The sequence below is a fragment of the Narcine bancroftii genome, chromosome 13 (assembly GCF_036971445.1).
Source record: "Narcine bancroftii isolate sNarBan1 chromosome 13, sNarBan1.hap1, whole genome shotgun sequence".
In the NCBI taxonomy this organism is placed as follows: domain Eukaryota; kingdom Metazoa; phylum Chordata; class Chondrichthyes; order Torpediniformes; family Narcinidae; genus Narcine; species Narcine bancroftii.
Window position 1 is genome coordinate 81269521 of NC_091481.1, and position 27335 is coordinate 81296855.

The following is a 27335-nucleotide window of genomic DNA, read 5'->3' on the forward strand; positions in this document are numbered from 1 at the left end:
TTAGGACTGAGATGAGGAAAAATTTCTTCTCTCAGAGAGTGGTGGATCTGTGGAATTCTTTGCCATAGGAAGTAGTTGAGGAGTGGGATCAGGGGGCATGGGGAGAAGCCAGGAACCAGGTACTGATCAGCCATGATCATATTGAATGGTGGTGTTGACTTGAACGGCCAAATGGCCTACTCCTGCACCGAATTACATGCATAGAAAATAACATGCATTTTCTATGTTTCTATCCAAATAATGGTCTTCCTGTCTATTCCTTCTACCAAAGGGCATGACCGTATACTTCCCAACATTGTACCCTTTTTTGAGATTTCCTATGGTCAAAGAGCAAAAGCCAAGCTTGTGGATGGACCCAGCAGATGAGGCAAAATCTGGAGAGGGAAATGGACGGCCAATGCTTCAGGGCTGAGAAAGGAAAGGGAAGATGGGCAGAATTATCGAGGGGAGGGGACTGGTGGATCGAGCCGAGATGGAGTTGGGAGGCCGAGGCAAGAGAATGATAGGGGGAAGATAAAGGGCAATGGAGACAGGTGGAACCATATATGGGAGGGAGGGTGGGTGGGATGGGGAAATGAGCCAGGGTATATTTAGAAGGAAGGAAAGGTCTAAGCAGACCAAGATGGATGAGGAAAGAGAAATGGACTGAGGTAAAGTGGGAAATAGGAGCGTTCCATTTAGTTGTAGACGATCCGGGCATGGTGTAATGTGAAACAAGAAAGTTTGTAGATACTGTGATTGTAGTGAACACACAAAAGTGCTGGAGAAACTCAGCGGGTCTCACAAAGTCCATAGGAGACAAAGACAATAACCGACATTTCAGCCCTGAGCCCTTCGTCAAGGTCTGAACAAAAAGCAGGCAGGTTCCTGAATAAAAAGAGTTGGGGGGGGGGGGGAATCGAAGAAAGAAGGGGATGGGGGGAGGACCACAGGCAAAAGGTTGTGAATGGACATGAGTAGGAGGGCAGGTGAGAATTGATCAGGGAGAGGGGTTGACCCTGTGAATGCAGAGCTGGAGGGAAGAAGACAGAGGTAAACACATCGAGATGCTGGAGGAACTCGGCCGGTCTTTTCTGTATAGGAAACAAAGATATATTGCCGATGTTTTGGGCCTGAGCCCTTCAAGGAAAACTCGGGTAAGGCAGAAGACAGAAAGTCTCAGAATTCAAACAACAAGGGAGGAATCCAGACCAACAAAAGGGGTTAACTGGATGTTATAAGGGACTAGGTAGAATTGATCATGTCTGTGCAAAAGGAGGAAGGGAATGAAAAGTCAACATGGGGCAAGAGGCGGTTGGGAGAAGTTTAATGAAGACCAGAGAAGTCGATATTAATGCCATCCGGTTGGAGGGTGCCCAGTCAGATCATGAGGTGGTGTTCCTCCAATTTACGGGTGGTCTCAGTCTGGCAGTGCATGAGACCATGGACGGACATGTCAGCAAGGAAATGGGATGGAGAATTGAAATGTGTGGCTACAGTGGTGGACAGAACTGAGGTGCTCAACAAAGTGCTCTTCCAGTCTGTGTCCAGTTTCTCCAATGCAAAGGAGACCACAACAGGAGCACCAGATACAGTAGACGACCCCTGCAGATTCATGTGAAGTGTTGCTTCACTTGGAAGGACTGATTGGGGCCCCGAATCCCGGTTGAGGGAGGTGGTGTGGGCGCAAATGTGGCACTCACTGCGGTCACGGGTTAGGTACCAGGGTGGGGGGGGGGGGGGGGAAACGATGTCACTCTTCACATTTGGGTTTAGCCCCATCTTGGCAATGGAGGACACCAGACAAGTTGGTGAGGGAATGGGTAAGAGATTTCTTTATGGTTTGTGGTCGAGGATGATGGCCTTCATTCCATTGATCTATAGAGTGAAGATGCCTGTGCGTGTATTTGTTTAACATGGACTTGCTGTTGGACTCCGAAGAAACATGCGATACTTCACAAATCATCCAACTAGTTCCAATGGTATGGGAACCACGACGATTGGAGCTGATGGACTTGTTGCAGCCTTCACAGCCATTGAGTTCAGAGTCACTTCGTCTGCCTGTTCAGCCGTTGAGGACTCGGTTGTATTGTTCTTTGTCAGGGAACTCACCCTTGACCTTACCGCCATGGGTGACCTTACCAGGAGTGTAGCTCCAGAAGGCATCACTCTCGGGATCACAGGACCATACAAACTTCTATCACAACAAGGTGACCATCTACAGAGAAAAGGAAGGGAATTAAAATGGCTGGTAAACAGAACATCAGGCACAAGGACAGAGAGCAGGAACATGGCCTTTCTACACACAGTCTCACCAACAAAAAGGAGGCTAATTTCCAAAGGTCAGTGGAAAATTAAAACACATCTGGTTATTTTTTTTCTCTCCGTTTGGTAATGTGCATTGATGCACCAGTTTTGATATGTTATTAACATTTATTGTCATATACACAAGTATAATGTACAGATACACCAAAATTCTTCCTCGCTGCAGCCCGACAGGTTTTTTTAAAATACAGCACGGTAACAGGCCATTTCGGCCCACGAGTCCATCCCGTCCAATTTACACCCCATTAATCTACACCCCTGGTATGTTTCCAAAGGTGAAAGGAAACTGGAGCCCCCAGGGAAAACCCACGCAGACATGGTGGTGAACATACGATCTCCTTACAGGGGCACTGCGCTATCCACTACGCCATCCGGTATGTAAAATACACCACCTTCCGTATTAATTAACTTACCACAAAATACCATGAGAGTAAAAATATAAAAGGAGAGCTAAATAAATATTCACAGTTATAGTTCGTGCAAAGAAAATAACATCTCAATAGGGTGGACAGATCTTTTTGTGGAGTGAAACACGAAGGTTTCAGACACCGATTGCTGTAAAAACAGAGAAATGCTGAGGGAACCTGCAGAGTTCCTCCAGCATTTCTGAGATCTTTTTATGGTCCCGGACTAGTTTCTTTGTGGCCTCCGTCAGCCCTGATCAACTCCCCCCCCACCAACTCTACCCATGCTAATGGCAGGTCTAAAGGAACGACAAAAGTCAATACAGTTTTTCCCTCTCCTAGATGAGTTACTATCTGTGGCTAATGAGCCCCATCTGCCCGGAGCAACAAGGCACCAGTAGCCTACCTTTGCCCCTTCAATTGTTAGTGACAACAGCTCTGCTGGGCATAAGAACTATGTCGCACATGAAGGGCAGGAGTTGGACTTGGTTGGCAGAGGCTGTTTGAGTTGCATATTTGTGCAACAGTGGGAGCTCATCTCCACGACCACCTTCAGCTATGACAACCTTTAGAGCTGGTCGAGTTTATGGTTAGTGTAATAGAGGGAGGTTCAAGAGCCTTTGGAAAGTTCTGCTCTTGAACCTAGAGGTGTTGGTCATGAAGCTTCTGTACCTAAAGATGGCATCAAGAAGAGATTGTGGCCAAGGAGACGGGGGTCCTTCTTGAGGCAGCGCCTCACATCGACGTCTTCAATGGATGGGAGGTCTGTGTCCGTGAGGGACAGCAGTTTCTGCAACCTGTGTTCCTGTGCACTCGAATTACTAAACCAGGCTGTGGTGCAGTCACTATACTTTTCCACAATGCACCTGTAGAAATCGGATGGAGTTTTTGACAGCATGTCAAATCTCCTCTGGTTGGTGTATCTATAATCAGAATTCCAAAGGAAACATGCATTGATTGTGATGTATACAGCATGCAGTCACCATGTTAATACCAGGACTAAAAGGGTCAAATTAAAGGTTCCATTATGGTCACGTAATTCGACATTTAGAATGTAACATACATGAAATTCTTTAACTTTGTTCACCGTAAGGCAGACAGAGAGTCGCCACTTTATCCAGCGCCCCTCACAGAAACCTACAGCACCTGGTGTTCCCAGGCGATCTCCCCTCCAAGTACTGACCAGGCCTGAGCCTGCTTAGCTTCTAAGATCAGACAATCTCAGGCGTGTACAAGCTATTAGGCTTCTATGTTGGGTTGCGGAGACTAAGTTTGTATTACTGGAGTAATTGTGGACCAGGAAAGGGAAATCAGGAGAACCAGTCCTCATCCAGGGGTCAGCAGCGGAGAGGGTAAAGAACTTCAAATTCCTGGGTCTCAACATCTCCGAAGATCTGTCCCGGGGCCTCCATGTTGATGTAGTCACGAAGACGGGCCGCCAGTGGTTATACTTTGTGAGGAGTTTTGGTACGTCGCCGAAAATGTCTATTTCTACAGGGGTACTGTGAGAGCATTCTGACTGGTTGTATCATTATTTGCCATGGAGGGGTCCGTGTGCAGGACAGGAAAAGGCTACAGAAAATGTCAACTCGGCCAGTGCCATCATGGGTACCAGTCTCCACTCCCGTCGAGGACATCCACAAGCGGCAGTGTTTCAAGAAAGCAGCCTCTACTCTCAAGGACCCCCCCCACCCCCCCACCACACAGGAGGTACGGGCGGGAGCCAGAAAATGAACACCCAACATTACAAAGGCGGCTTCTTCCCCTCCGCCATCAGATTTCTGAACGGACAATGAACCGCAGACTCTGCCTCATCACTTTACAAAGGCGGCTTCTTCCCCTCCGCCATCAGATTTCTGAACTGACAATGAACCACAGACACCCCCTCATTTTACAAAGGTGGCTTCTTCCCCTCCGCCATCAGATTTCTGAACGGACAATGAACCCCAGACACCCCCTCACTTTACAAAGGCGGCTTCTTCCCCTCCGCCATCAGATTTCTGAACGGACAATGAACCACAGACACTCCCTCACTTTACAAAAGCGGCCTCTTCCCCTCCGCCGTCAGATTTCTGAACGGACAATGAACCGCAGACACTCCCTCACTTTACAAAGGCGTCCTCTTCCCCTCCACCATCAGATTTCTGAACGGACAATGAACCCCAGACACGGCCTCACTTTTTTCTCTTCTTGTGAACTAATTATTTTCAAATAGCGTATTTACAGAAATTTATCGCAATTTTTGCACTTGTAATGCACAATTATGCTGACAGAGAAAACAAATTTCACGACATATGTTCATGACCATAAACCTGATTCTGAGTAACTGAACTGAGTTAACAGTATTTACTTTGATTGATTACTTTGTCTCTATCTTTCCACTCAATGGCCCCTGTGAGGGGGAGATTAGAATGGTGGGCGTATTGAAACTAGGTCTGATATGAGATTTCCAGACCACACTTCTTGACCAGCACTGCAAAAAAACTATCAGATGTAAATTTACAACCAATTCATGTCAGGCGTGGCAGGGGAATGGGTTTGAAGAGAGACGATCAGCCACATCGCAAGCCTTTAATGTGCTCAATGATTGCCAGGCAGGAGGGTCAAGATGACAGTTAGCGCAATGTTGGTACAGTGCCAGTGACCTGCTTTCGAACCTGGCACTGTCTGTGAGAAGTCTCCCTGTGGGTTTCGTCCGAGTGCTCCGGTTTCCTCCCACCCTACAAAACGTTTGGAGGTTGTAGGTTAATTGGGGTACTTTGGCGGCACAGGCTCGTGGCCCAGAAGGGCGGTTCTCAACCTTTTTCTTTCCACTCACATCCCACTTTCAGTCATCCCTAGGCCATCAGGGCTCTGTGATGAGTAAGGGACGGCTTAAGGTGGGATGCGGGTGGAAAGGGAAGATCGAGAACCGCTGCTCTCGACCCAATTGTTACTGAAATATTTTGCTTGAGAAAAATTGTCCATTTCCTTTGGAGTTCTGAAACCGTGCCCATAACGAGTCCATGAGGGACGATTAAAACTTTTTCTTTCCACTCACATCCCACCCTAAGCCATCCTTTACTCATCACAGAGCATCTATGGCCTAGGGATTACGTGAGTGGAAAGAAAAAGGTTGTGACCTACTGATATAAATCAAAGAAATTTAGTGGAATTATTTATTGCAATATGTGCAAGGGGCAGTGTCTCAAGAGAGCAGCCTCTAGCATCATAGACCCCCACCACCCAGGCCACACCCTCTTTTCACTAGCAGGTACAGGAGCCTGAAGACGAACACCCAATGGTACAGAAACGGCCTCTTCCCCTCTGCCATCAGATTTCTGAATGGACAGTGAACCACAGACACTCCCTCACTTTCTCTCTTCAGTTTAAACGTGGAGACGGGGCCTTTCCAGCCCACTTGCCCGTGCCGCCCAAACACCCCAATTAAATGACAACCCCCGTACGTTTTGAAGGGTGGCATATTCCAGAGGAAATCCACACAGACACAGGGAGAAGGTACAAATTCATTGCAGACAACGCCAAATTTGAACCCGGGTCACTGGTGCGGTGACAGCGTTGCGCCAACTGCTACATTAAATGTGCCAGCCCGAATATTTATTTTTTAAAACTGTAATTTATAGCAATTTTTCCACAAAGCAAAGAATTTTGTGACATGTTCATGAGAATAAAATCTGATTTGTTTTTTCTTCTACTTAGATATAAGAAGCTTTGTTTTGTGTTCTATCCAGGTAACATGAAATGTAGGCATGAAGACACAACGTTGGGAGCCATGTTACAATGCCTTACATGATGCAGTGTCCAGAGAAAAGTACTCAAGCCCAGCTTCAAAAAGTGCATCATCATTTTGTCCGTGGGAGTTCTGTATAAGAGTCTGATGGCAGCAGGAAAGAAACTGGAGGTGTGTGTTTTAATGTATCATCTGTATGACCGGGGCAGGTGGGGGGAGGAGTGGGGGATAGAATGTTGGCTGCTTTCCCTAGACAGTGAGATGGAACTGATGTGAAAAGGACACGCTGGGGGATCATTTTCACACATGGGGTGGGTGTTTGGTCTCCATCTCATTCCACGACCCCACTGGTCACCCTCCCACTTCTCGATCAACCAATTCTGGGTTTCCTGGTCCTAGGCTGCTGCCCACTTGCATCCACCACGTCGTGGTATAAGGTAGATTGGCCCTTGGTCTTGGTACTTGAAAAAGAATGGGTTACAATGCTGGAATGGTTGAGCTCTGAGGGATGTTGCAGACTTGACGGGCTGAATGGCCACCTAATCTGTTGGAAGGAACAACAGGAGGAGTGCATGCTTGTCCTACCTCAGTGATGTGTGTATGTGGGCAACGCCTGGTTGTGTTTCGGCATGTTTTGTGCAATCAGAGGGCAATAAAGGGGGGGGGCGGGGGGGGGGGGAACAAGAGACTAGACAAAGTACAGGTCTCGAGCCAGAGAATGGGACTCGCGGCGTCAGCATGGGGCAGATGGGCCGAATGGGGCCCTCGACACTTCTCTGCAGAACCTGTCAGTCAGCGGAGGAGGTGGGGGCTCTTCTAGACAACACCCACTTGCGCAAAGCAGCCGTCATGTCTAAAGCAGCCAGGCACTCTCGCCCCGACAAGCGCCCGGGGCTGGTCCGGATCCCCTGGGCTGTCATCCTGCTCTCGGCGTCCTTCGCCCTCGCAGCCCTGGGCATCATTTGGGGGCTTCGTTCCACCGCCACGCAGCCCCGCGAAACGTCCGCAGATTGGAGCCTGCGGAAGGTAAGCGCCGCCCACAAATGGCAACAATGTAGCAAGAAATGGAGCCTTGGATCAGCCAATCACATCGCAGCTCCGCAGGATTTTTGTTGGGGGGGGGGGGGGGTCCGAAGTTAATTTCGCCTCTCGCTTGTTGATATCGCCTTTTAAGCCCCATTTGATGTGGAGTATTTCAGATTTGTCACCCGCTTCATCTTGGAAGGGAAATGATTTAGAACATCGATCCTCGATGATGAGCCAACCAAAGATCACCCTCTATTTTTCTTTCATCCATGTGCCCCGTCTCTTAAATGCCCCCATTGTTCCAGCCTCCACCGCCAGCACTGAATTCCAGGCACACACACAATTTCCCTGTGTGTCAACACAACACTGAACCCTGATGTCTCCCCTAAACTTATCTTCCTTTCACTTTGTACCCATTGCCCAGTTTGCTCTTCCCGCCCTGGGACAAAGGGCTGTCCACCTCATCTGCAGCCGCTTTCAGGGGCCCCGGGCTGGGGGAGGGCAGCTGGGTCGTTCAGGTGGCCGCGGAGGGGGCGCCCTTTCTGCCCCCTGAATGTGCCGGCCGAAGGAGAGCGAACGCCGGGCTCCTGTGGACTGCGGCCGAAGGAGCGCCCCGTCCGAGCGAACGCCGGGCTCCCGTGGACTGCAGCACAAGGAGAGCCCCGTCTGAGCGAACGCCGGGCTCCCGTGGACTGCGGCCGAAGGAGAGCCCCGTCCGGGCGAACACAGGGCTCCCGTGGACTGTGGCCGAAGCCCCACTGCTGCTTTCAGGTGCAACGGGTGGGGGGGGGGGGGATTCTCGGAGCCGGAGATTATACCGGTTACTTAAGTGCTCCTCCTGGCCAGGTTCTCCAGTTTCAGGTGGCCACCCGACAGCCGCATCAGGGTGGAATATATGGCTTTACAATGTGGGTATTTTGGCCACTTGAAAGTGCCTTATACCTCTCACAATCTATTAAACTGTTGGTCAAACGTTGAATCCGGGCTTCCAATGTTGGTCCAGTCCCAGTTGTGGTTTGAAATGTTTGGTACAATTTTCAATCAGTTTTTTGATTATTTTACTAACTGTCTGATCTGCATTTTATTGCTCTGCCTTAATACTACTTACATTTTTCTCTTGCGCAAAAGGCTGCAACTGGGAGTAGGTTTCGGATCAGTTGGTTGCAAACCGATTAATTATAGTACAAATTTTGGAGAGGACTGGAAATTGGGGAACCCAGTTTGCAAGATGTAGCACGTCATTACGAAGGAAAGGGTGATGAGGATGTTGCTGGGATTGAAGAGATATAAAGAGAGGCTTGGGTTAACACTCAAAACTGCTGGAGAAACTCAGCAGGTCCCACAGCCTTGCAGAGGAGGCAGATACACAGTTCAGGCCTGAGCCTTTTGTCAAGACATGAGCAAAAAGCGGGTAGGCGCCTGGATAAAGAGGTGGTGGGAGGAGGGACGAACGGGCAGGAGGAGAAGCACAGGCCAACACTCAACATCGGTAGTCACGGAAAGGAGTGAAATGCTGAGAATTGATTGGGGAAGGGGATGGGAAGAAAAAGTTTGAAAACCATTATTTTAATCGTCCCTAATGGACTCGTTATGTGCATGGTTTCATATCTCCAAAGGAAATGGGCCAATGACCATTTTTCTCAAGCAAAATATATCAGAAACAATTTGGTCTAGGGCAGTGATTCTCAACCTTCCCTTCCCACCCGCATCCCACCGTAAGCAACCCCTTACTAATCACAGAGCCCCGATGGCCTAGGGGTTACTTACAGTGGGATGTGAGTGGGAAGGGAAGGTTGAGAATCACTGCTCTAGACCCAATTGTAACAGAAATATTTTGCTTGAGAAAAATTGTCCCATTTCCTTTGGAGTTCTGAAACCGTGCACGTAACGAGCCCATTAAGGACAATTAAAACTGGGTTTCAAACTTTTTCTTTCCACCCACATACCACCTTAAGCAATCCCTTACTAATCACAGAGCACCGATGGCCTAGGGATTTCTTAAAGTAGGATGTGAGTGGGAAGATAAAGGTTGAGAACCACTGATTTAGAAGGTATTTGGGGAAGGTGTTAAAGGATACAGTTGTAATCAGGCAAATGGGGTGTGTAGACAGACATCAGGGTGGACAAAGTGGGCCAAATGGTCCATTTCTGTTTGATTCCATAGATCGCAGAAACAGGCCATTGGACCCACCTTGCACCTAATAATCTCATATATCAGCACTTGGTTTAGTGGATCAGAAACACTGCTCCGTTGAGTGACGCTAACCTCTGCACACTTCCCACCCCACAACAGCACGATCACAAACCGAAGAACATCATGTCGAGCCAGGTCAGGCACTTCTCGTCGCTCATTGACTTCCATCGGCTGTGGAACGTGTTTTTGGGGCCCATGCTCATTGAGCGCTATCCAGGGTCAGAAGGTATCGTGTTTGTCCGACAGGTGGGTCCTCAGTTTCGATTGATGCAGCAATAGGAAAACTTTTGTGGCACAGTTTGTGCAGCGAAGAGCCGGATTCAGACTTGGTGAGGCTCTATATGGAGCTTGGAGTCACCTTGTTAAACAAAATTATGCCAGAAGGTCTCACAAAACCTGAGAACATATACTGTACAACTCCGATTATCCAAAATGGTCGGGACCGGGTCCATTTTGGAAAAATGGGGGTTTTTTCCGGAAAACCGGTCGCTTTTTAAAAACAGCCCAGTACCAATAGCAAATCACTTGTAATGGTATTTAAACAACAACAAGGGGGTCCTTTTTAAGCATTAAAATAAAGTTTAATTCTCACCCCAAAAAAAATGCTGGCCGCCGCCGATCACCGACACTTCCCCACCGAGGGTCCCGCTTCTGCGCAGGAGCCTGAGACCCACTTGATTTGGTCACACCCCAATGGCCACTCACCAGAAAATAACTCTGTCCAATAGATAGTCCCACGTTGGAACAGGGGTACTGCTGTATTTTATTTCATGTGCAGAACTTCCTCACTGTACAAGGATTATGTTCCTGGAAAACTATATCGCTAAACGAAATTTTGTAAATTAGAAAAATGGGACACAATTTATCCTGGGCATTCCTGTGTGGGAAAGTTGTGTATTATGCCAAAAATTGGCTATTTAAACTGAGGGCATATATCCCACAGAGTCTGTGGCTTTGTCGCGAGAGCCCATTGCGTTATGTAATGAGGAGTTACTGTAACACAAGTTATTGTGTGGTTCGGGTTAAATTACAACATTAGAGTTGGATTATATTGAAACAAATAATCCTTTTGTTGATATGTACTGATTGAGATCTTGCGTTGAACAAGAAAATTTGCAGATACTGCAGTCGAGTGTGTTGTATACATGTGCTGGAGAAACTCATCAGGTCAAACAGCATCCATAGGAAGTAAAGGATAAACATTAGAGTGGTGGTTAACGCAATGCCAGCGATCTGGGTTTGGATCCACCACCGTCTGTAATGAGTTTGTACATTCTCCTCGTGGCCTGCATGGGATTCCTCCGGGTGCTCCACTTTCCTTCCACCCTCCCAAAACAGTTGGGATTTATGGGTTAATCGATTTACAAGGATGTCACTAGAACTTGAGGAACTGAGTTAGATGAGAACGGTTAAACAGGTGAGGAGTCTATTCCCTGGAGCATAAAGGAATGAGGAGATATTTGACAGAGGTATTCAAAAATTCTGAAGGTAATGGACAGAGTAAAGGCAAGCAGGCATTTTCCACTGAGGTCAGGTGAGACAAGACCTGGGTTAAGGATGAAAGGTGAGATAATTAGGGAGAATATTCTGGGGAACTTATCCACATAGAGAGTGGTGGGAGTGTGGAACAAGCTGCCAGCTGAAGATGGGGAATGCAGGCTCCATTTTGACATTTAAGAAAAATTTGGATGGGAGTCCTCCTGCAAGGAAACCTAAACGTTAATGACCAGGTGGGATTGGTAATGAAGAAAGGTAATTATCTGTTGGCATTCATTTCAAAAGGAATAGTGTATAAGAGTAAAGAGGTGTGGATGAGGCTCTATGGGGCACTGGTGAGACCCCATTTGGAGTACTGTGTGCAGTTTTGGGCCCCCTATCTACGAAAGGATGTGATCTTGTTGGAGAGGGTGCAGAGGAGATTTACAAGGATGATTCCCGGAATCCAAGGGCTAACGTACGAGGAGCGTTTGGCAGCTCTTGGGTTGTATTCATTGGAGTAAAGGAGAATGAGAGGAGATCTCATAGAGGCTTTTCGTACTTTGAAAGGTTTAGATAAGAGTGGATACGGGTAAGAAGTTTCCCTTGGTGGGTGAATCAAGGGGTCATAACTTATCCATAGAAAAAAAGGATTAGGAAAAACTTCTTTAGCCAGAGGGTCATGGATCTGTGGAACTCACTCCGCATACAGCAGTGGAGGCCAAATCACTGGAAGTATTTGAACAAGAAATAGACACGTATCTCATTAGTGATGGTATCAAGGGATATGGGGAAAAAGCTGGAAATTGGAACTAGTGTAGAGTAGCTTAGTGTAGATTTACGGAACAGTCTTGATAGGCCTAGTGGCCTGCTTCTGTCCCTTTGTCTTGTGAATCTTGTGTATGGAGGTCTGGGAGCAGACAGTGGGTCTAGACAGTAAAAATAGTTTGGTATGAACTAGATGGGCCATAGGGTCTGTTTCTGTGCAGTAAAGTTCTATGGCGGCACAGTTGGCATAGCGGTTAGCACAACCCCATTACACTGCCAGCAATCGGAACTGGGATTCGAATTGCGTGCTGTCCGTAAGGGATTTGTATGTTCTCCCCATGTTCGCGTGGGTTTTCCACGGGGGCTCTGGTTTCCTCCCACCGTTCGAAACGTAGGTTAACTGTTTTTTTTTTTTAAATTTTTTATTTTTCACACCATAAATCACATTAGCCATGATATACACTTTTTCTTTTTCACACATATACAGTGACTTTTTCTCCGCCCCCCCCCCTCCCTCCTCCCAAGCCACCCCCCCACCCCCCCCCCCTCTCATCCATTTTAGGTATACAATCTAGGTTGCATTAAACCAGTCAGACAATGTTGTCATTCAACAAAAATACACCAGAAATTCTACTGAGTCCATTCTTTTCTTTCCTTCTCCTTCCATCAACTTAGGTAATGTTTGTCCCCGGTAGGTTATCGCTATTGTATTTAATGTAAGGCTCCCATATTTGTTCGAATATTTCAATATTATTTCTTAAACTATATGTTATTTTTTCTAATGGAATACATTTATTCATTTCTATATACCATTGTTGTATTTTCAAATTATCTTCCAATTTCCAGGTTGACATAATACATTTTTTTGCTACGGCTAGGGCTATCTTGACAAATCTTTTTTGTGCATCCTCCAAATCAATTCCAAATTCTTTGTTTTTTATGTTACTTAGGAGAAAGATCTCTGGATTCTTTGGTATATTGTTTTCTGTTATTTTATTTAATATCTGATTGAGATCATCCCAAAATTTTTCTACTCTCTCACATGTCCAGATTGCATGAATTGTTGTTCCCATTTCTTTTTTACATCGAAAACATCTATCAGATACTGTTAGGTCCCATTTATTTAACTTTTGCGGTGTAATGTATAGTCTGTGTAACCAATTATATTGTATCATACGTAGCCTCGTATTTATTGTATTTCTCATCGTTCCAGAACATAATTTCTCCCATGTTTCCTTTTTTATCTTTATATTTAAATCTTGTTCCCATTTTTGTTTAGTTTTACCATTTGTTTCCTCATTCTCCTTTTCTTGCAGTTTAATATACATATTTGTTATAAATCTTTTGATTAACATTGTATCTGTAATCACATATTCAAGGTTACTTCCCTCTGGTAAACTCAAATTGCTTCCTAATTTATCCTTCAAGTAGGATCTCAGTTGGTAATATGCCAGCGCTGTATCTCCAGTTATATTGTACTTATCTCTCATTTGTTCAAAGGATAAGAATCTACTTCCTGAAAAACAATTTTCTATTCTTTTAATCCCTTTTTTTTCCCATTCTCTAAAGGAAAGGTTATCTATTGTAAAAGGGAGTAGCTTATTTTGCGTCAATATTAGTTTTGGTAATTGATAATTTGTTTTATTTCTTTCTACATGAATCTTCTTCCAAATATTGAGGAGATGATGTAATACTGGAGAAGTTCTATGTTGTACCAATTTTTCATCCCATTTATATAATATGTGTTCAGGTATCTTTTCCCCTATTTTATCTAATTCTAATCTCGTCCAGTCTGGTTTTTCCCTTGTTTGATAAAAATCTGATAGGTATCTTAATTGTGCGGCTCTATAATAATTTTTAAAGTTTGGCAATTGTAAGCCTCCTTGTTTATACCATTCTGTTAATTTATCTAGTGCTATCCTCGGTTTCCCCCCTCTCCATAAAAATTTCCTTATTATTTTCTTTAACTCTTTGAAGAATTTTTCTGTCAGTTGTATTGGCAATGCCTGAAATAAGTATAATATCCTTGGAAAAATGTTCATTTTAATACAGTTTATCCTTCCTATCAGTGTTAGTGGTAGATCTTTCCAATGCTCTAAATCGTCCTGTAATTTTTTCATTAGTGGATAATAATTGAGTTTATATAATTGGCCTAGATTTTTGTTTATTTGTACACCTAGGTATCTTATTGCCTGCATTTGCCATCTGAAGGTTAACTGGTTGTAATTGGGCGTCACAGGCTTGTGGGCCGAAAGGGCCTGTTAATGTGCTACAGGTCTAAATAAATTTTTTAAAAATTTAAAAATGGTTAAGGTTCTAAAGGTCGAAGGAAATGTTTTGGACTCCAGAATGCGATCTCCTGCAGTCAAAACTTTTCTGCTAAATTTCACACTTGGGTGAGACAGGGAGAGGTAGGTCGCAGAGACCTGCCTGAGTTGGGACGACAGAGGCGTGAGGTTGGCTTTGAGTCCTGTGTGACAGTATAATTCTCTTTTTCTTTCACTCCAGCACATCAAGGGGCAGCTGGAGTCGCTCTCTGCCCACTGGACCTTGGAGCTGGACACATTCGAGGACAAGACCCCTCTGGGCAGGCGGAGCTTCTCCAACTTGGTGGCGACCCTCGATCCCTCCGCCCAGCGCCGACTCGTACTCGCCTGCCACTACGACTCCAAGTACTTTCCCCCCAACGACCGGGGCCGAGTGTATGTGGGGGCGACGGATTCCGCTGTTCCCTGCTCCATGATTCTGGAACTGGTGCACTCGCTGGACAAGGAGCTGGTCAAACTAAAGGAAAGGGTACGTGCTCCCAAGACCGTACAGCAGGCTCTTCGGCCCATCGTGCCTATGCTGACCATCCCGTCCCCACTTACAGAATCATAGTTGTACAGCAAGGAAACAAGCCCTTCATCTCTCCTCATCCATACGGACCATGAGACCTATCCATCTTAACCCTTTAGATTCCGGCCATTTTTATCTTTCATAATATATGCTCCGAACTGGATCCACGAGGAAACCACAGTACGGACAGGAGTATGAACCAGACCACGGTTGGGTATAAAACCTGTCCTGGAAAAAGGGTGCATGGAGTATATGCCCTAGTTGGTAGTCCCTGAGAACAGGGACATGGATTCCAAAGGATTAATTCCATTTGCCTACATTGAACACCAGCCATTCTCAACTATTGGCCCCTTTAGGCCTCTCCTTTAAAGTTTAAGGGCCCCCTTCCCTGTGAAACAGTCAAGGTTAGATTTTTTAATGGCATGGTGACAGGCCCTTTTGGCCCACGAGTCCATCCTGCCCAATTTACACCCCGTTAACCTACAACCCCTGGTACATTTCAAATGGTGGGAGGAAACTGGAGCCCCATGTCGACATAGGGAGAGCGTACAAACTTCTTATAGACAGTGCGGGATATGAATTGGCGCTGTAAAGGCGTTACGCTGACTGCCACACCAACTGTATTTCTCTCCTACCGACTACCTAAAAAGTACTTTAATGAATTCAGTCTGTGGTTCCCCCATTGAGTATGGACTAGATGGGCCAAAGGGTCTGCTCCACCCCATTTCTACCCAAGTGTTTGTCCAAATGCCCTTTGAACGTTATTATTGTATCTGCCACCATCACCTCTTCTACACAGAGGGGGGTGGGTGTATGGAACGGGCTGCCGGAGGAGGTGGTTGAGGTAGGTAAAATTGCAATGATACATGGATATGCTCCTGCCAAGTAACACCTCTCTGATCCCCTCTACTTTTCTCCCCTCTCGCCATCAACCTGTTCTCCTTTGATCGAGAGCAGCCGGGGCCACAACATATTTAAGGGTGGGGGGGTGGTGGGGGGGCACAGACTGGAATCATAAAATGTTTTTTACATAGTGGGTAGAAGAAATGTACAGAGGTAATGCAGGGTGGCACGGTTAGTGAAGTGGTTAGTGCAACGCTGTTACGCCGTCAGCGATCGAAACTGGGGTTTGAATCCTGCACTGTCTGTAAGGAGTTTGCACGTTCTCCCTGTGACTTGTGTGGGTTTGCTCCCGGGGGCTCCGGTTTCCTCCCGCTCTTCAAAGAAAAAATTTACAGGGGGATCTAGGTCAATTGGGTATAAATTTGGCAGCACGGGCTCGTGGGCCGATTGGCCTGTTACCGTGCTGTGAGGGGGTCATAGCTAAAAAAAAGGGTGAGAATGGCTGGCTGAGACTCTCTTTTTCTGTGGGGAATAAAGACGCCATACCACCCCGGTTACTCCCAAATGTTCTAGTGCAAGGGAACCCAGCCACAAAAATATTATTTTCTTCTCGTCGCATTCCCCATTGCTCCAATTCCACTCACCCAGCGGTCAATTAACCTGCAGACCCGCGCGTCATAGGGACGTAGGCGGAAATGCACAGGGAGAACATGAAAATTCCACACAGGCAGCGCTGGAGGTCGAGATTGAACCGGGGTCTCTAGGGGAGCGAGGTGGAGGCTCTAGCACACGGCACTACTGTTGTCGCCCGCTCTGATCTCCAGTCCAATGGTGGGCGAGCTCCAACAAATAAACCGCGTATTTCTGCCTGGCACAGGGGCAGGATCTGACCCTCCAGCTGCTGTTCCTGGACGGCGAGGAGGCCCTCGTAAGCTGGAGCCCTGCTGACTCCCTCTACGGCTCCCGCCACCTGGCAGAGCGGATGGCAAGGACAAAGCATCCGGCAGGCGACTCCAGCACCACCCTGATTGATTCCGTGGTGAGTTCTCTGTCACTAGGGGTACCACCTCCACTGCCGACGGTTCCGAGAAGCAACGACACAGACCAGATGTGATGTTGCAAAGATAGGAGGCGTTGTGGACAGTGAGGAAGGTTTTCAAAGCTTGCAGAGGGAATCGACCAGCAAGAAAAATGAGCTGAAAAATGGTGGGTGGAATTTAATGCAGACAAGTGTGAGGTGTTGCATTTTGGAAGGGCAAACCAAGAAAGGACATACAGAGTAAATGGTAGGCCACCAAGGAGTGCAGTAGAACAGAGGGATCTAGGAATACAGACATATTGTTTCATGAAAATGGGGTCACAGGTAGATAGGATTGTAAAGAAAGTTTTTAGCCTTCATAGGTCATTGAGTACAGGAGATGGGATATTATGGTAAAGTTGTATAAGCCACTGCTGAGTCCAAATTTGGAGTGTACAATTTTGGTCACCTAACTCCAGGAAAGTCATCAATAAGATAGAAAGAGGGCAGAGAAGGATTACTGGGAAGTTGCCCGGACTTCAGGAACCGAGTTACAGGGAAAGGATAACTCTCCATCAGATTATATTTTTCAGAAAGGGCACTTGGACAGGGGCATCGGGGGTTTTGATTTCTCTCACCCAGACTGATCTTTACGTCTCTTTCAGGACTTGTTCATGCTCCTGGACCTTTTGGGTGGAAGCAAGCCCACCTTCTTGAACCACTTCAGGAACACAGCCCACTGGTTTAATCGGCTGCTTGGGATCGGTACGGGACCGTCTCCTCAGACCATCGCTGTGAACGTGTTTCCCTCCCCTCCCTTCCCCACACACCCTCACCCTTGAGGTCCTCCCTTCTATCGCCTCCCATGTCCTCCTTCAGTTCTGCACCCAGGCTGAACACTTGGGTGCCCTCCTCGAATGAAATACACATCACCGTACAGCTAAGACACAACAAATTGGGTCAAAAGGAGGCCCGTCAAGCCTCCTCCGCCATTCATGGCTGATCTGAGCGTGGACTCAGCTCCACCTACCCCATCTCTCTTAATTGCCCTCCTGTGCAAATATCTATCTGCCTGGCCCTTAACTATATTCAACGCGACAGCCTCCACTACTTCCTTGGGTAGAGAAATCCTTGGGCGGCACGGTGAGCTTAGCAGTCAGTGCAACGTTATGACCCGGGTTAGAATCGGGCGCTGTCTGTAAGGAGTTTATACGTTCTTCCCCTGTGTCTGCATGGATTTTCCCCGGGCACTCTGGGTTTCTCCCATCCTTCAAAAAAAGTACAAGGATGTAGGTTAATTGGGCGGCACAGTCTTGTGGGGCAGAAGGGCCTGTTAATGTGCTGTGTCCAAATTGTTAGCAAAATATAAAGGATTCGCTGGGAGAAGCCAATCTTCAATCCACTCCCTTAAATCTTCTCTTTTTTAAGTCTCATCTGCCCATGAGAACCAGCCTTCCTGCTTCCATTTTATCTATTCCTTTCCTAATGCTATATCTGTACTGTCATGAGTCCAGAGGACCCCAAAACCCAGCAGCAATAGATATGGACCACGACAAATGGTCACTTAAACAAACGTTGCTTTTAATTATCGTTGAACATGAAAATAGAATCAAACTTCAACTTATCTCTACTAACTCACTTAACCTACTTAACCCCCCCCCCTCTAATTCTAAGTGCACGTGTGTGTAATGTGTAAATAAGTTTAGAAAAGTTTGTTGGTTCACAATCCAATCTCACTGGCTGCAGGCAATTCTGGTACTGTGCACAGAAGTTAGCATTGATAAAGTTCACCAGGCTTTGGTGCATAACAGGTAAATGGTTACCACTCAGGAGCGTTCTTGTTGGCTTTCAGAGAGAGAGTTTTCTCATTCCAGGACACTGTTTTTCAGACAAAGCTTCAGACAAAATGTTGTTACGTTTGTTGCCTTTTGCAAATGACCGTCCATCAGGAGTCTCTTGCGAAAGCTCCTGCAAAAATTCTGTGTTTTAAAGTGTTTATGTGTGACTTGCTCAAACAAATCTTTCCCAATTGATCCCCCAAACACCTCTAAATACTCTGTCACAGTATGTTTTCCCCATGTCTGTGTGGGTTTCCTCCAGGGGCTCAGGTTTCCTCCCACCGTTCAAAACGTACCGGGATGTAGGTTAATTGGGCAGACGGGCTTGTCGACCGAAAGGGCCTCTTACCACGCTGTCGGTCTACATTTTTGAAAAAAATTTAAAAAAACCTCTCTTGTTCTTCCAAACTCTACCAACTACAGTCCCAGGCAACTTGATCTCTCCTCATCAGTGATTCCCTTCGTTTCCAGAATCAACTCTGAGGGATGAGTCCTGTGGGTTCGCCCCCGCCCCCCGCTACCCCCCCCAGGAGCTCCTTCCAAGGTAGAGGGATTTTTGACTTGCCTGGAGACGAGGGAACTTTGGAAATGAGGCAAACGACTTTCAAGGAGCACTGGGTGGCGGTTTCCGTCTGAGGGCCAGTTTGAACAGTCCATGGCTTGGGTGGGAGGGTGGGCTTGACACTAAATCCTCATCGAGGAGTCAGTAGTGGAGAGGGTCAAGAACTTCAAATTCCTGGGTATCAGCACCTCCAAGGATCTTCCTCCACGTTGATGCAGTCAGGAAGAAGGCTCACCAGCGGCTATACGTTGTGAAGTGTCTGAGGAGATTCAGTATATCACCGAAGGCTCTGGAAAACCTCTACAGGTGGACCGTGGAGAGCATTCTGGCTGGCTGTATTACTGGTACGGAGGCGCCAACACTGAGAAGAAGAATAAACTCCAGAGGGTTGTTAACCTGGCTTGCGACATCACGGGCGCCAGACTTCACTCCATCAAGCACATCTTAAGAAACTAGCCTCTATCGTCAAAGACCCTCACCACCCAGGCCGTGTCTTCTGCTACCATCGGGAATGAGGTCCAGGAGCCTGGAGATGTGCACTCAGCAGCACAAGGACGGCTTCTTCCCCTCTGCCATCAGATTCCTAAACGGACGATGAACCACAGACTGCCTTACTTTGTCTTTTTCTTGCACTATTTTTATTTATTTTCTGAAGTGGTTCATATAAACGTTTGCCCTGTGAGGCGGCTGCAAAACCATGACATGTTCAGGACAATAAATTCTGATTCTGATCTCTGGTCTTCCTCTGCAGAGAAGAGGCTCCACCGACTGGGTGTGCTGCAGCTCCATCCTATCGAGGTGATGTACTTCAGTAGCAACATGGACTACGCCCCCATCGAGGATGACCATGTCCCGTTTCTGCGCAAGGGTAATGCACAATCCACCACCCCCGTCGGCAGTCCAGCGGCATCAGAGGGAGGGGTTTCGGAATATTGAGAGGGCGGCGCGGGCTTCGACGGCTGCTGCCTTGCACTTCCCACCTCCCTCCCTGGCCACATGCGCTATCTATGCAGATTTTGCAGGCTCTCCCTGAAACCACACTGGTTTTCCTCAGTCTCTCCCTACATTCCAAAGACACACTAAGTGGGATAACACTTTTTTCAAAAGGTTTGCTTCCTGAAAAATAATTGGGGATTACGATAGATGAGTTCAAGCTGAACACGAAGATCATTTTAGATTTGCTGCATCACGTAGGAAGTTGGAGAAACATAAAATTAATTTAGCACGTTTAATCGAATAATGATCCTGACACATTGATCTAAAGATGTTTTGCCACTGATTTTCATTTGTACTCAGCATCTGATGCCTCTCATGTCAGTGTCCAACAATAGTCATTTGGCACTGATGGATTCCAGTTGCCCTGATACCACTTTTCCATGGTCACAATGTCCTGGAGAAACCTTTCACCATGTTCGTCACTGACGGCATCAAGATCGGCAGGGAAGTCCAAGTGCGAATGCAGAAAATGAATTTTCAATGACATGTGGCAAGTCATGGTTTTTGTCTGCTTGAAGTTGACTTAAAATATGACAGGAAATCATGAAAATAGATTATATCTAAAAAAAAGTAACGTGATAGGAAAATTTTAAGGTGATTTACATGATCTACAGGCCAAAATACATAAAATAAACGCAGAAGTGTTTAGGAAGCAAAATCTTTGCTCTCCAATGTTGGAGGAAGAAACGTTTTCACTGGTAAATGGGACATCCTCAAGTTTTGTGGGGTGGGGGGGGGAGTAGTTTTAACATAACATAACATAACAATTACAGCACGGAAACAGGCCATTAGGCCCTTCTAGTCCGCACCGAACCAAACACCCCTTTCTAGTCCCACCTCCCTGCACAATGCCCATAACCCTCCATCTTCTTCTCATCCATATACCCGTCCAACCTTTTCTTAAATACAATTGACTCCGCCGCCACTATTTCTCCCGGAAGATCATTCCACACGGCTACCACTCTCTGAGTAAAGAAGTTCCCCCTCATGTTACCTCTAAACCTCTGCCCCTTAATTCTTAACTCATGTCCTCTTGTTTTAATCTTTCCTCCTCTTAACGGAAATAGTCTATCCACATCCACTCTGTCTATCCCTTTCATAATCTTAAATACTTCTATCAAATCCCCTCTCAACCTTCTACGCTCCAAAGAATAAAGACCTAATCTGTCCAATCTCTCCCTATACTCTAGATGCTTAAACCCAGGTAACATTCTGGTAAACCTTCTCTGCACTCTCTCCACTCTGTTTATATCCTTCCTATAATTAGGCGACCAGAACTGCACACAGAACTCCAATTATTACATTTTTTAATTTCAATTTCAGCATGGTAGAAGCTAATACTGGCCACCAATTACACCCAAATTTAACCTACAACCCCCATATGTTTTGATGGGTGGGAGAAAACTGGGGCATCTGGATGAAACCCACGCAGACACGGGGAGAGCGTACCAACTCCTTACAGACAGCACGGGATTTAAACCTGGGTAACTAACCGCCTTGTTTACCATGCCAGATGGGGATGAGGGGGAACCTGCTTTCCCCCAGAGAGCGTTGAATCAGTGGAATTCTCTGCCCAAGGAAGCAGGAGGGGCTACCTCATTAAACATATTTAAAACACAGGTAGAATTTTGAATAGCAAGAGAATTAAGGGTTCTGGGGAAAGGCGGGTGGAGCGTGCTGAGTCCATGATCGGATCGGCTGAGTTCTTAATGAATGGTGGCCGAAGGAGGCCCATTGGCCCATCGAGTCTGCTCTGCCATTCTAATCATGAGTTGATCCATCCTCCCACTCAGCCCCACTCCCCGGCCTTGATGCCCTGACTAATCAAATACCCGTCAATCTCTTCCTTGAATACACCCAACGACCTCGCTTCCATAGATGCCTGTGGCAACTGCAGATTCATCGCCCTCTGAGTAAAGAAATGTTTCCGCATCTCTGTTTTAATCTTTTTATCCTGAAGTTGTGACCTCTTGGCCTAGACTCTCACGGGAAACTCTCTCTAGGCACTTCAGCGTTCAAAATATCTCTGAGATCTCCCCTCATCCTTCTCTACTCCAATGAGTATAGTCCAAGAGCCAACCATCGTTTCTCGTTTGCTAACCCTTTAATTCCTGGTATCATTCTGGTAAACCCTCTCCAACGCCAGCACCTCCTTTCTCAAATCAAGTGCCCAAAATTGTACACCGTACTCCAAGTGAGGTCTCGCCAGTGCTTCAGGGAGTCTCAACATTACATCCCTGCTCTTGCACGCTGTTCCTCTTGAAATGAATGCCAATGTTGCTTCACCGACTCAACCTGGAGGTTGACCTTTAGGGTATCCTGCTCGAGGACTCTCGAGGTGCTCAAGTCCCTTTGCACCTCAGAATTTCCTCCCCATCTAAATAATGGTCTGCTTGTCTATTTGTTCTACCAAAGTGCATGACCGTACACTTTCCGACTCTGTTATTCATCTGCCACCTCCTTGCCCGTTCTCCTAATCTAGCCAAGTCTCTCTGCAGCCTTTCTGTGTCCTCAGCACCACTTCCTCTACCACCTATTTGGGCGTCATCTGCAAATTTAGCTACAAAGCCATCTATTCCATAGTCCAAACCATTTATATACAATGTAAAAAGAAGTGGCCCCAACACTGACCCCTGAGGAAGACCACTGGTAGCCAACCAGAATGGGATCCCTTTCTTCTTCCCCCCTGTTTCCTGATCAGCCAATGCTTTGTCCATGCTGGTAGCTTTCCTGTAATTCCATGAGGAAGACCTGCCCTGGAATACAAGGTTGAAGGAGATGGTCTGAGATCCTGAACACCGCTTCACCGGGGAAAGGGTCTGGGGATTGGTGGAAGCTGCAGTGGGATTGATGCCTTGTGTTCAATGTCCATGCGCTCACCGCTCCTATGTTTGGTTTCCAGGAGTTCCCATCCTTCACCTGATCGCCACCCCATTCCCCTGGGTCTGGCACACGATGGAAGACACAGCGGAGAACTTGCACCCACCCACAATCGAGAACCTGTGTAAGATCCTGAGCGTCTTCGTGGTGGAGTACCTGGGGCTGTGACAGATAACTCGTCAGGACTGGGTCAAAGGAGCCACCTGCGTGCACAGAGGCAACCTCTCCTCAAACTATAATGCGGGGAATACACACTCAGGGCATGGCAGCAGTGCAATCTTCCCAATCAGCACAGAGTTCCTCCGTGTCCCGCAGCACTGGAGATTTGTGTCGTTCACGCCTGGATGGTTGCACGTCACCAGAGTATTCAACTGGAAATGGTCTTTATGTTCCCCGATCTCTCGGAGATTGTACCTCATTTTGCCACCAATTCTTTAGTCCCTGTGTGAGGATGCTCTGTCTTCCATCTCCGTCCGCTGTCTCCGTTTGCCGTCTCTGTCAGCCATCTCCTGCCACCTCCGCCTTCTCCTGTCCCCTGTTCGTGTCTGAGTTTTCCCGTCTTTTTGTTAATCCTCCCCCTCTCTCTACCCTCTGTTCCCAATCTTTTTATTCCTCTCCCCTCTGATTTTATTTAAATTTAAATAAAGCATGTAGTGCGGTAACAGGCCCTTCTGGCCTAAGAGCCTGTGCTACCCACGTACCCATTAACCTCCAACCCCATGAAAGATGGGAGGAAACCCACACAGACATGGGGAAGACATACAAACTACAAACAGCGTGGGATTTGAACCCCAGTCCTGATTGCCGCCACTGTAACAGCTTTGTGCTAACTGATACCATAACTGCACTGTCAGTTTCTCCAACTCAAATTCATTCCGGTTTGTTATTGTCTAACTGTACATATACAGCCTGACAGAACAGTGTTGTTCCACAGCACATCAGAATCACATCTATACAATAATACATGTAACACAGAATACAACAACACCGGAGTTGGTGCTGCTTAATGGGGCTCAACTAAAGGAGGTGTGAGGTGCTCCTTCTGTCCGACAGCCTACAGGTCACCCTTGGGCAACCTGCAGGACCTGTTTAGCCTCTCCAAACAGGGTCATGTGGAGCCACGGATTGCAGACGGTGGATGGTTTCTACAAGCAGATACGACAGATTGGAAATTGATGGTTGTAAAACGAAAAGCGCAGAACGATGGCCAGGGTGACCTGTCCAGTGTGGATACTGAAGAAGGTGACGGGAAACCACGTCAGTATTTTCCCCCTTGTACAATTGTGGACTCAACATCGACGACAGTCTCAGCTCAAAGGCGGAGCCTTCACCCACAATTCAGAAGGAGAGCGGTCATGACGGAGGGAGTGACGTGATCTGTCTTGCCGAATGGTGAGGCACTTGAATGAATGAATGCAATGACGTCTTGCTGACGGAGTTGGTACGTTTATTGGGGTTCTTGACTCACGGCTCTCAATGACCCCTCCCTCAATGACTGCATCTCCCATTGATCGCATAAGACCCCTACTTTTGCTTTGAAGTTGAAACCACTTGTGACCATTGGACGCCTGAAGCCACAGTCTGTTGAGCCTCCGGCTCCGATCCAGCGCCACCTTTCACTTTGTGGGATCGATCTGTGCACAACTTTGGTTGCTATCTATCAGTGTGATGGAAACTTCCAAACTGCAGGTCTTGCTGGAGTTCTGGTCGACATTGCACGTGTTGGCAAATTGGATGTGTGCAGAACATGGCAACCATTCTCTGGCAGAGGTGGGGGGGTGGTGCCAAGTCACTGTATTCCTGTGCGAGTCTTACTATTTATTCCCTGCACTTCCTCCTCCCAAATGAAGTCTTTAGTCCAGCCTAATTCTCTCAGTTTAACTTATCAATAAACTTCAATTTTTAAAAAAAAAGTTTCCTTCCTGAAAAAAAAAGGGGGATTGTGATAGACGATTTCAAGCTGGACACAAAGATCATTTCAGATTCGCTGCATCACGTAGGAAGTTGGAGAAACATTAAATTAACTTTGAATTCAGCAGGTTTAATCTCATAATGACGCTGACAGGTTGCGTTAGTTCAACTGACCTAAAAAATGTTTCGCTCCTGATACTCGTTTGTACTCAGCATCTGATGCCTCTCATGCCAGTGTCCAACAATAGTTGGCCAGCACCAATGGATTTCAGTTGTCCCTGATACCGCTTTTCCGCGGTCACCATGTCCTGGTGAAACCTTTCACCGTGTCCGTTACTGACGGCACCGAGATCGGCGGGGAAGACGGCCAATTGCGGATGCAGAAGATGAATTTTCAAATGACGTTGCACTTTGTGGCTTTTTTTGTGCTTGAAATACATAAAATATGACAAAAAATAGGTTATAACTACGTGTCGGAAAATTTTATGATGATTTCCGTAATCAACAGCCAAATATCCATGAAAAACACCTGAAAGTGTTCAAGAAGCACTTTGTTGTCCAGTGTAGCCTTCGAATAATTTGCATCAGGAGAGTGGACAGGTGGTCTCCGTCCAGTTGGCAGAGGTCTGTCCTTCCTGATTCCAGAGTTATTTCCATAATCTAACCACGGAGGTGGGGGGGGGGTCGATCACAAGAGAAGGCTTTCTGCATTTGAACAGCCTGTTCACAAATGGGCTTGCATTTGGCATGATCTCCCTTGGGAGGAGAACATCTAGCTTATCGAGAACCATGTCAAGGGGCTGTAATACCCATGGCTCCTTACAGTACATGAAAGGTGCCCATGGAGGGTGATCTGGTCTCCAATGCCATTGACGGGTCTGTGCACAGTTTAAAGTGTGCTGCAATAAATATTCCTTGTCCATTTTGGCCTGTGTAATTACAGAGTAAGGTCCAATTTTGTTGTTAGATTTTCATAACCTTGGCAGTGGCCGACGCTGTCACGATGGAGATGACGGAAGGTGGTGAATGGAGCTCAGGGCAGCACAGTTGGTGTAGAAGTTAGCGCAACACCTTTGCAGCGCCAATGGTCGGGACCAGACCAAGGTTTGAATGCTGCGCTGTCTATACGTTCTCCTCGTGTCTGTGTGGGTTTTCTTTGGGAGACCCTGGTTGCCACCCACCCATTAAAAATGTACTGGGGGTTGTAGGTTAATTGGACTCATGGGCCGAAATGGCCTGTTATTTTTCTATATGTCTAAATCTAATGTACATCTAAATTAAAAAATGTAAATTAACTTAACACAACCCTTCATGGATACCTTCATCTCCCGCTGCCTGGAAAAGGTAGCCAACACACTGAAGGGGCCACCACACCCCAGACACACACATTCCTCCTTTCTACCCACTCAAGAGCGTGTATGGGAGCAGCAAACAGGCTTGGAAACAGTTTCCTGCAGACATCAGGCTCCTGAATGAGCCCCACACCAGTCCCCTTGCTTGATGTTCATTGATTCTTGGCAGTGGCCAGCAAATGTGTTGGCCTACCAGGTGATCAGGCAAGAATGTAGACTCAGAACAACTCCCTGTAGGTTTTACTAAGGAGCAAAATATTTTAGTGCTGGATTAAGTAAGCGTTATATTTGTTACATTACACCTAGTGCAGTGCGCCATCTCTGAGATTTATACAGCCATGTGAAGAGCACAGTTTATAGGCGATTTAGATCAATAAACACCAAGCAAGGAAACTGCTGTGGGGTTCAATCAGGAGCCTGATGTCTGCGGGGAAGAGACAGCTTTGAAGCCCATTTGTCGTACCCATTCACCCTCTTCATCCTCCCCGGAGGGAGGAGGGTGGAGAGCGTGTGTCCAGGGTATAGTGGGCTCTTCAGTGTGTTGGCAGCAGGAGGTGTGAAGAGAATCCACAGAGGGTTCTGTCCCACGGGCAGCGAGAATGCTGAATGACCAAAGGAACTGCTTGCACTAACCCTCCGAGGCTCTCATATGCTCGAAAAGTATTTATTTGTATGGCTCAGTGGTTGCCAAACTTTTTCTTTCCACTCACATACCACCTGAAGTAATCTCTATGTCAAAGGTGCTTTGTAAGGGATTACTTAAAGTGGTATGTTGTTGAAAAGAAAAAGTTTGAAAATCACTGTTTTACTCATTCACTCGTTATGTGCACAGTTTCACAACTCCAAAGGAAATGGACCAATTCTCAAGCAAAATATTTCAGTAACTATTGGGTCTAGAGAAGTGATTCTCAACCTTCCCTTCCCACTCACATCCCTCCTTAAGCAATCCCTTACTGATCACAGAGCCCTTATGGCATAGGGAATATTTCAGGTGTAATGTAAGTGGAAAGAAAAAGTTTGAAAACCTCTAGATGAAAAAGTTAACCTGCATACGTATTATTTGTTTGTATATGTGTACTGTCTGATTGTGTATCTGTGTGTTTTGCACCAAAGACCAGAGAATGCTGTTTCATGAGGTTGTACTTGTACAGTCAGATGGCAATAAACTTGATGTTACGTTCTGAGCCTCAGTCAA

General features: G+C 46.7%; 1 protein-coding gene across 6 annotated transcripts; it reads left to right on the forward strand.

Annotated features, from left to right (window-relative positions):
- Positions 1-1837: 1837 nt before the first annotated feature.
- LOC138748947 (glutaminyl-peptide cyclotransferase-like protein) lies at positions 1838-27335 on the forward strand. 6 transcript variants are annotated; one of them, XM_069909899.1, is made up of 9 exons: positions 1838-2321; positions 2580-2678; positions 6440-6609; positions 9758-9904; positions 14411-14698; positions 16461-16622; positions 17267-17366; positions 19753-19869; positions 22900-27335. In XM_069909899.1, the coding sequence occupies exons 3-9, from the start codon at positions 6586-6588 to the stop codon at positions 23043-23045; spliced, it is 984 nt and encodes a 327-aa protein (XP_069766000.1). In that variant the 5' UTR covers positions 1838-2321; positions 2580-2678; positions 6440-6585; the 3' UTR covers positions 23046-27335. The 6 variants fall into 6 exon arrangements, with proteins under 6 accessions (XP_069766000.1, XP_069765999.1, XP_069766001.1 ...); XM_069909898.1 differs by lacking the exon at positions 2580-2678; XM_069909900.1 differs by lacking the exons at positions 2580-2678; positions 9758-9904 and having other exon boundaries at positions 1839-2321.

Bases quoted from the DNA above. Each gene is read 5' to 3' on its own strand.
- LOC138748947 (XM_069909896.1), top strand. From the start codon at position 7,288: ATGTCTAAAGCAGCCAGGCACTCTCGCCCCGACAAGCGCCCGGGGCTG. The intron at 9,905-14,410 runs GTGGGTCCTCAG...CTTTCACTCCAG, and splicing joins GTATCGTGTTTGTCCGACAG to CACATCAAGGGGCAGCTGGA. The intron at 19,870-22,899 runs GTAATGCACAAT...TTTGGTTTCCAG, and splicing joins TGTCCCGTTTCTGCGCAAGG to GAGTTCCCATCCTTCACCTG.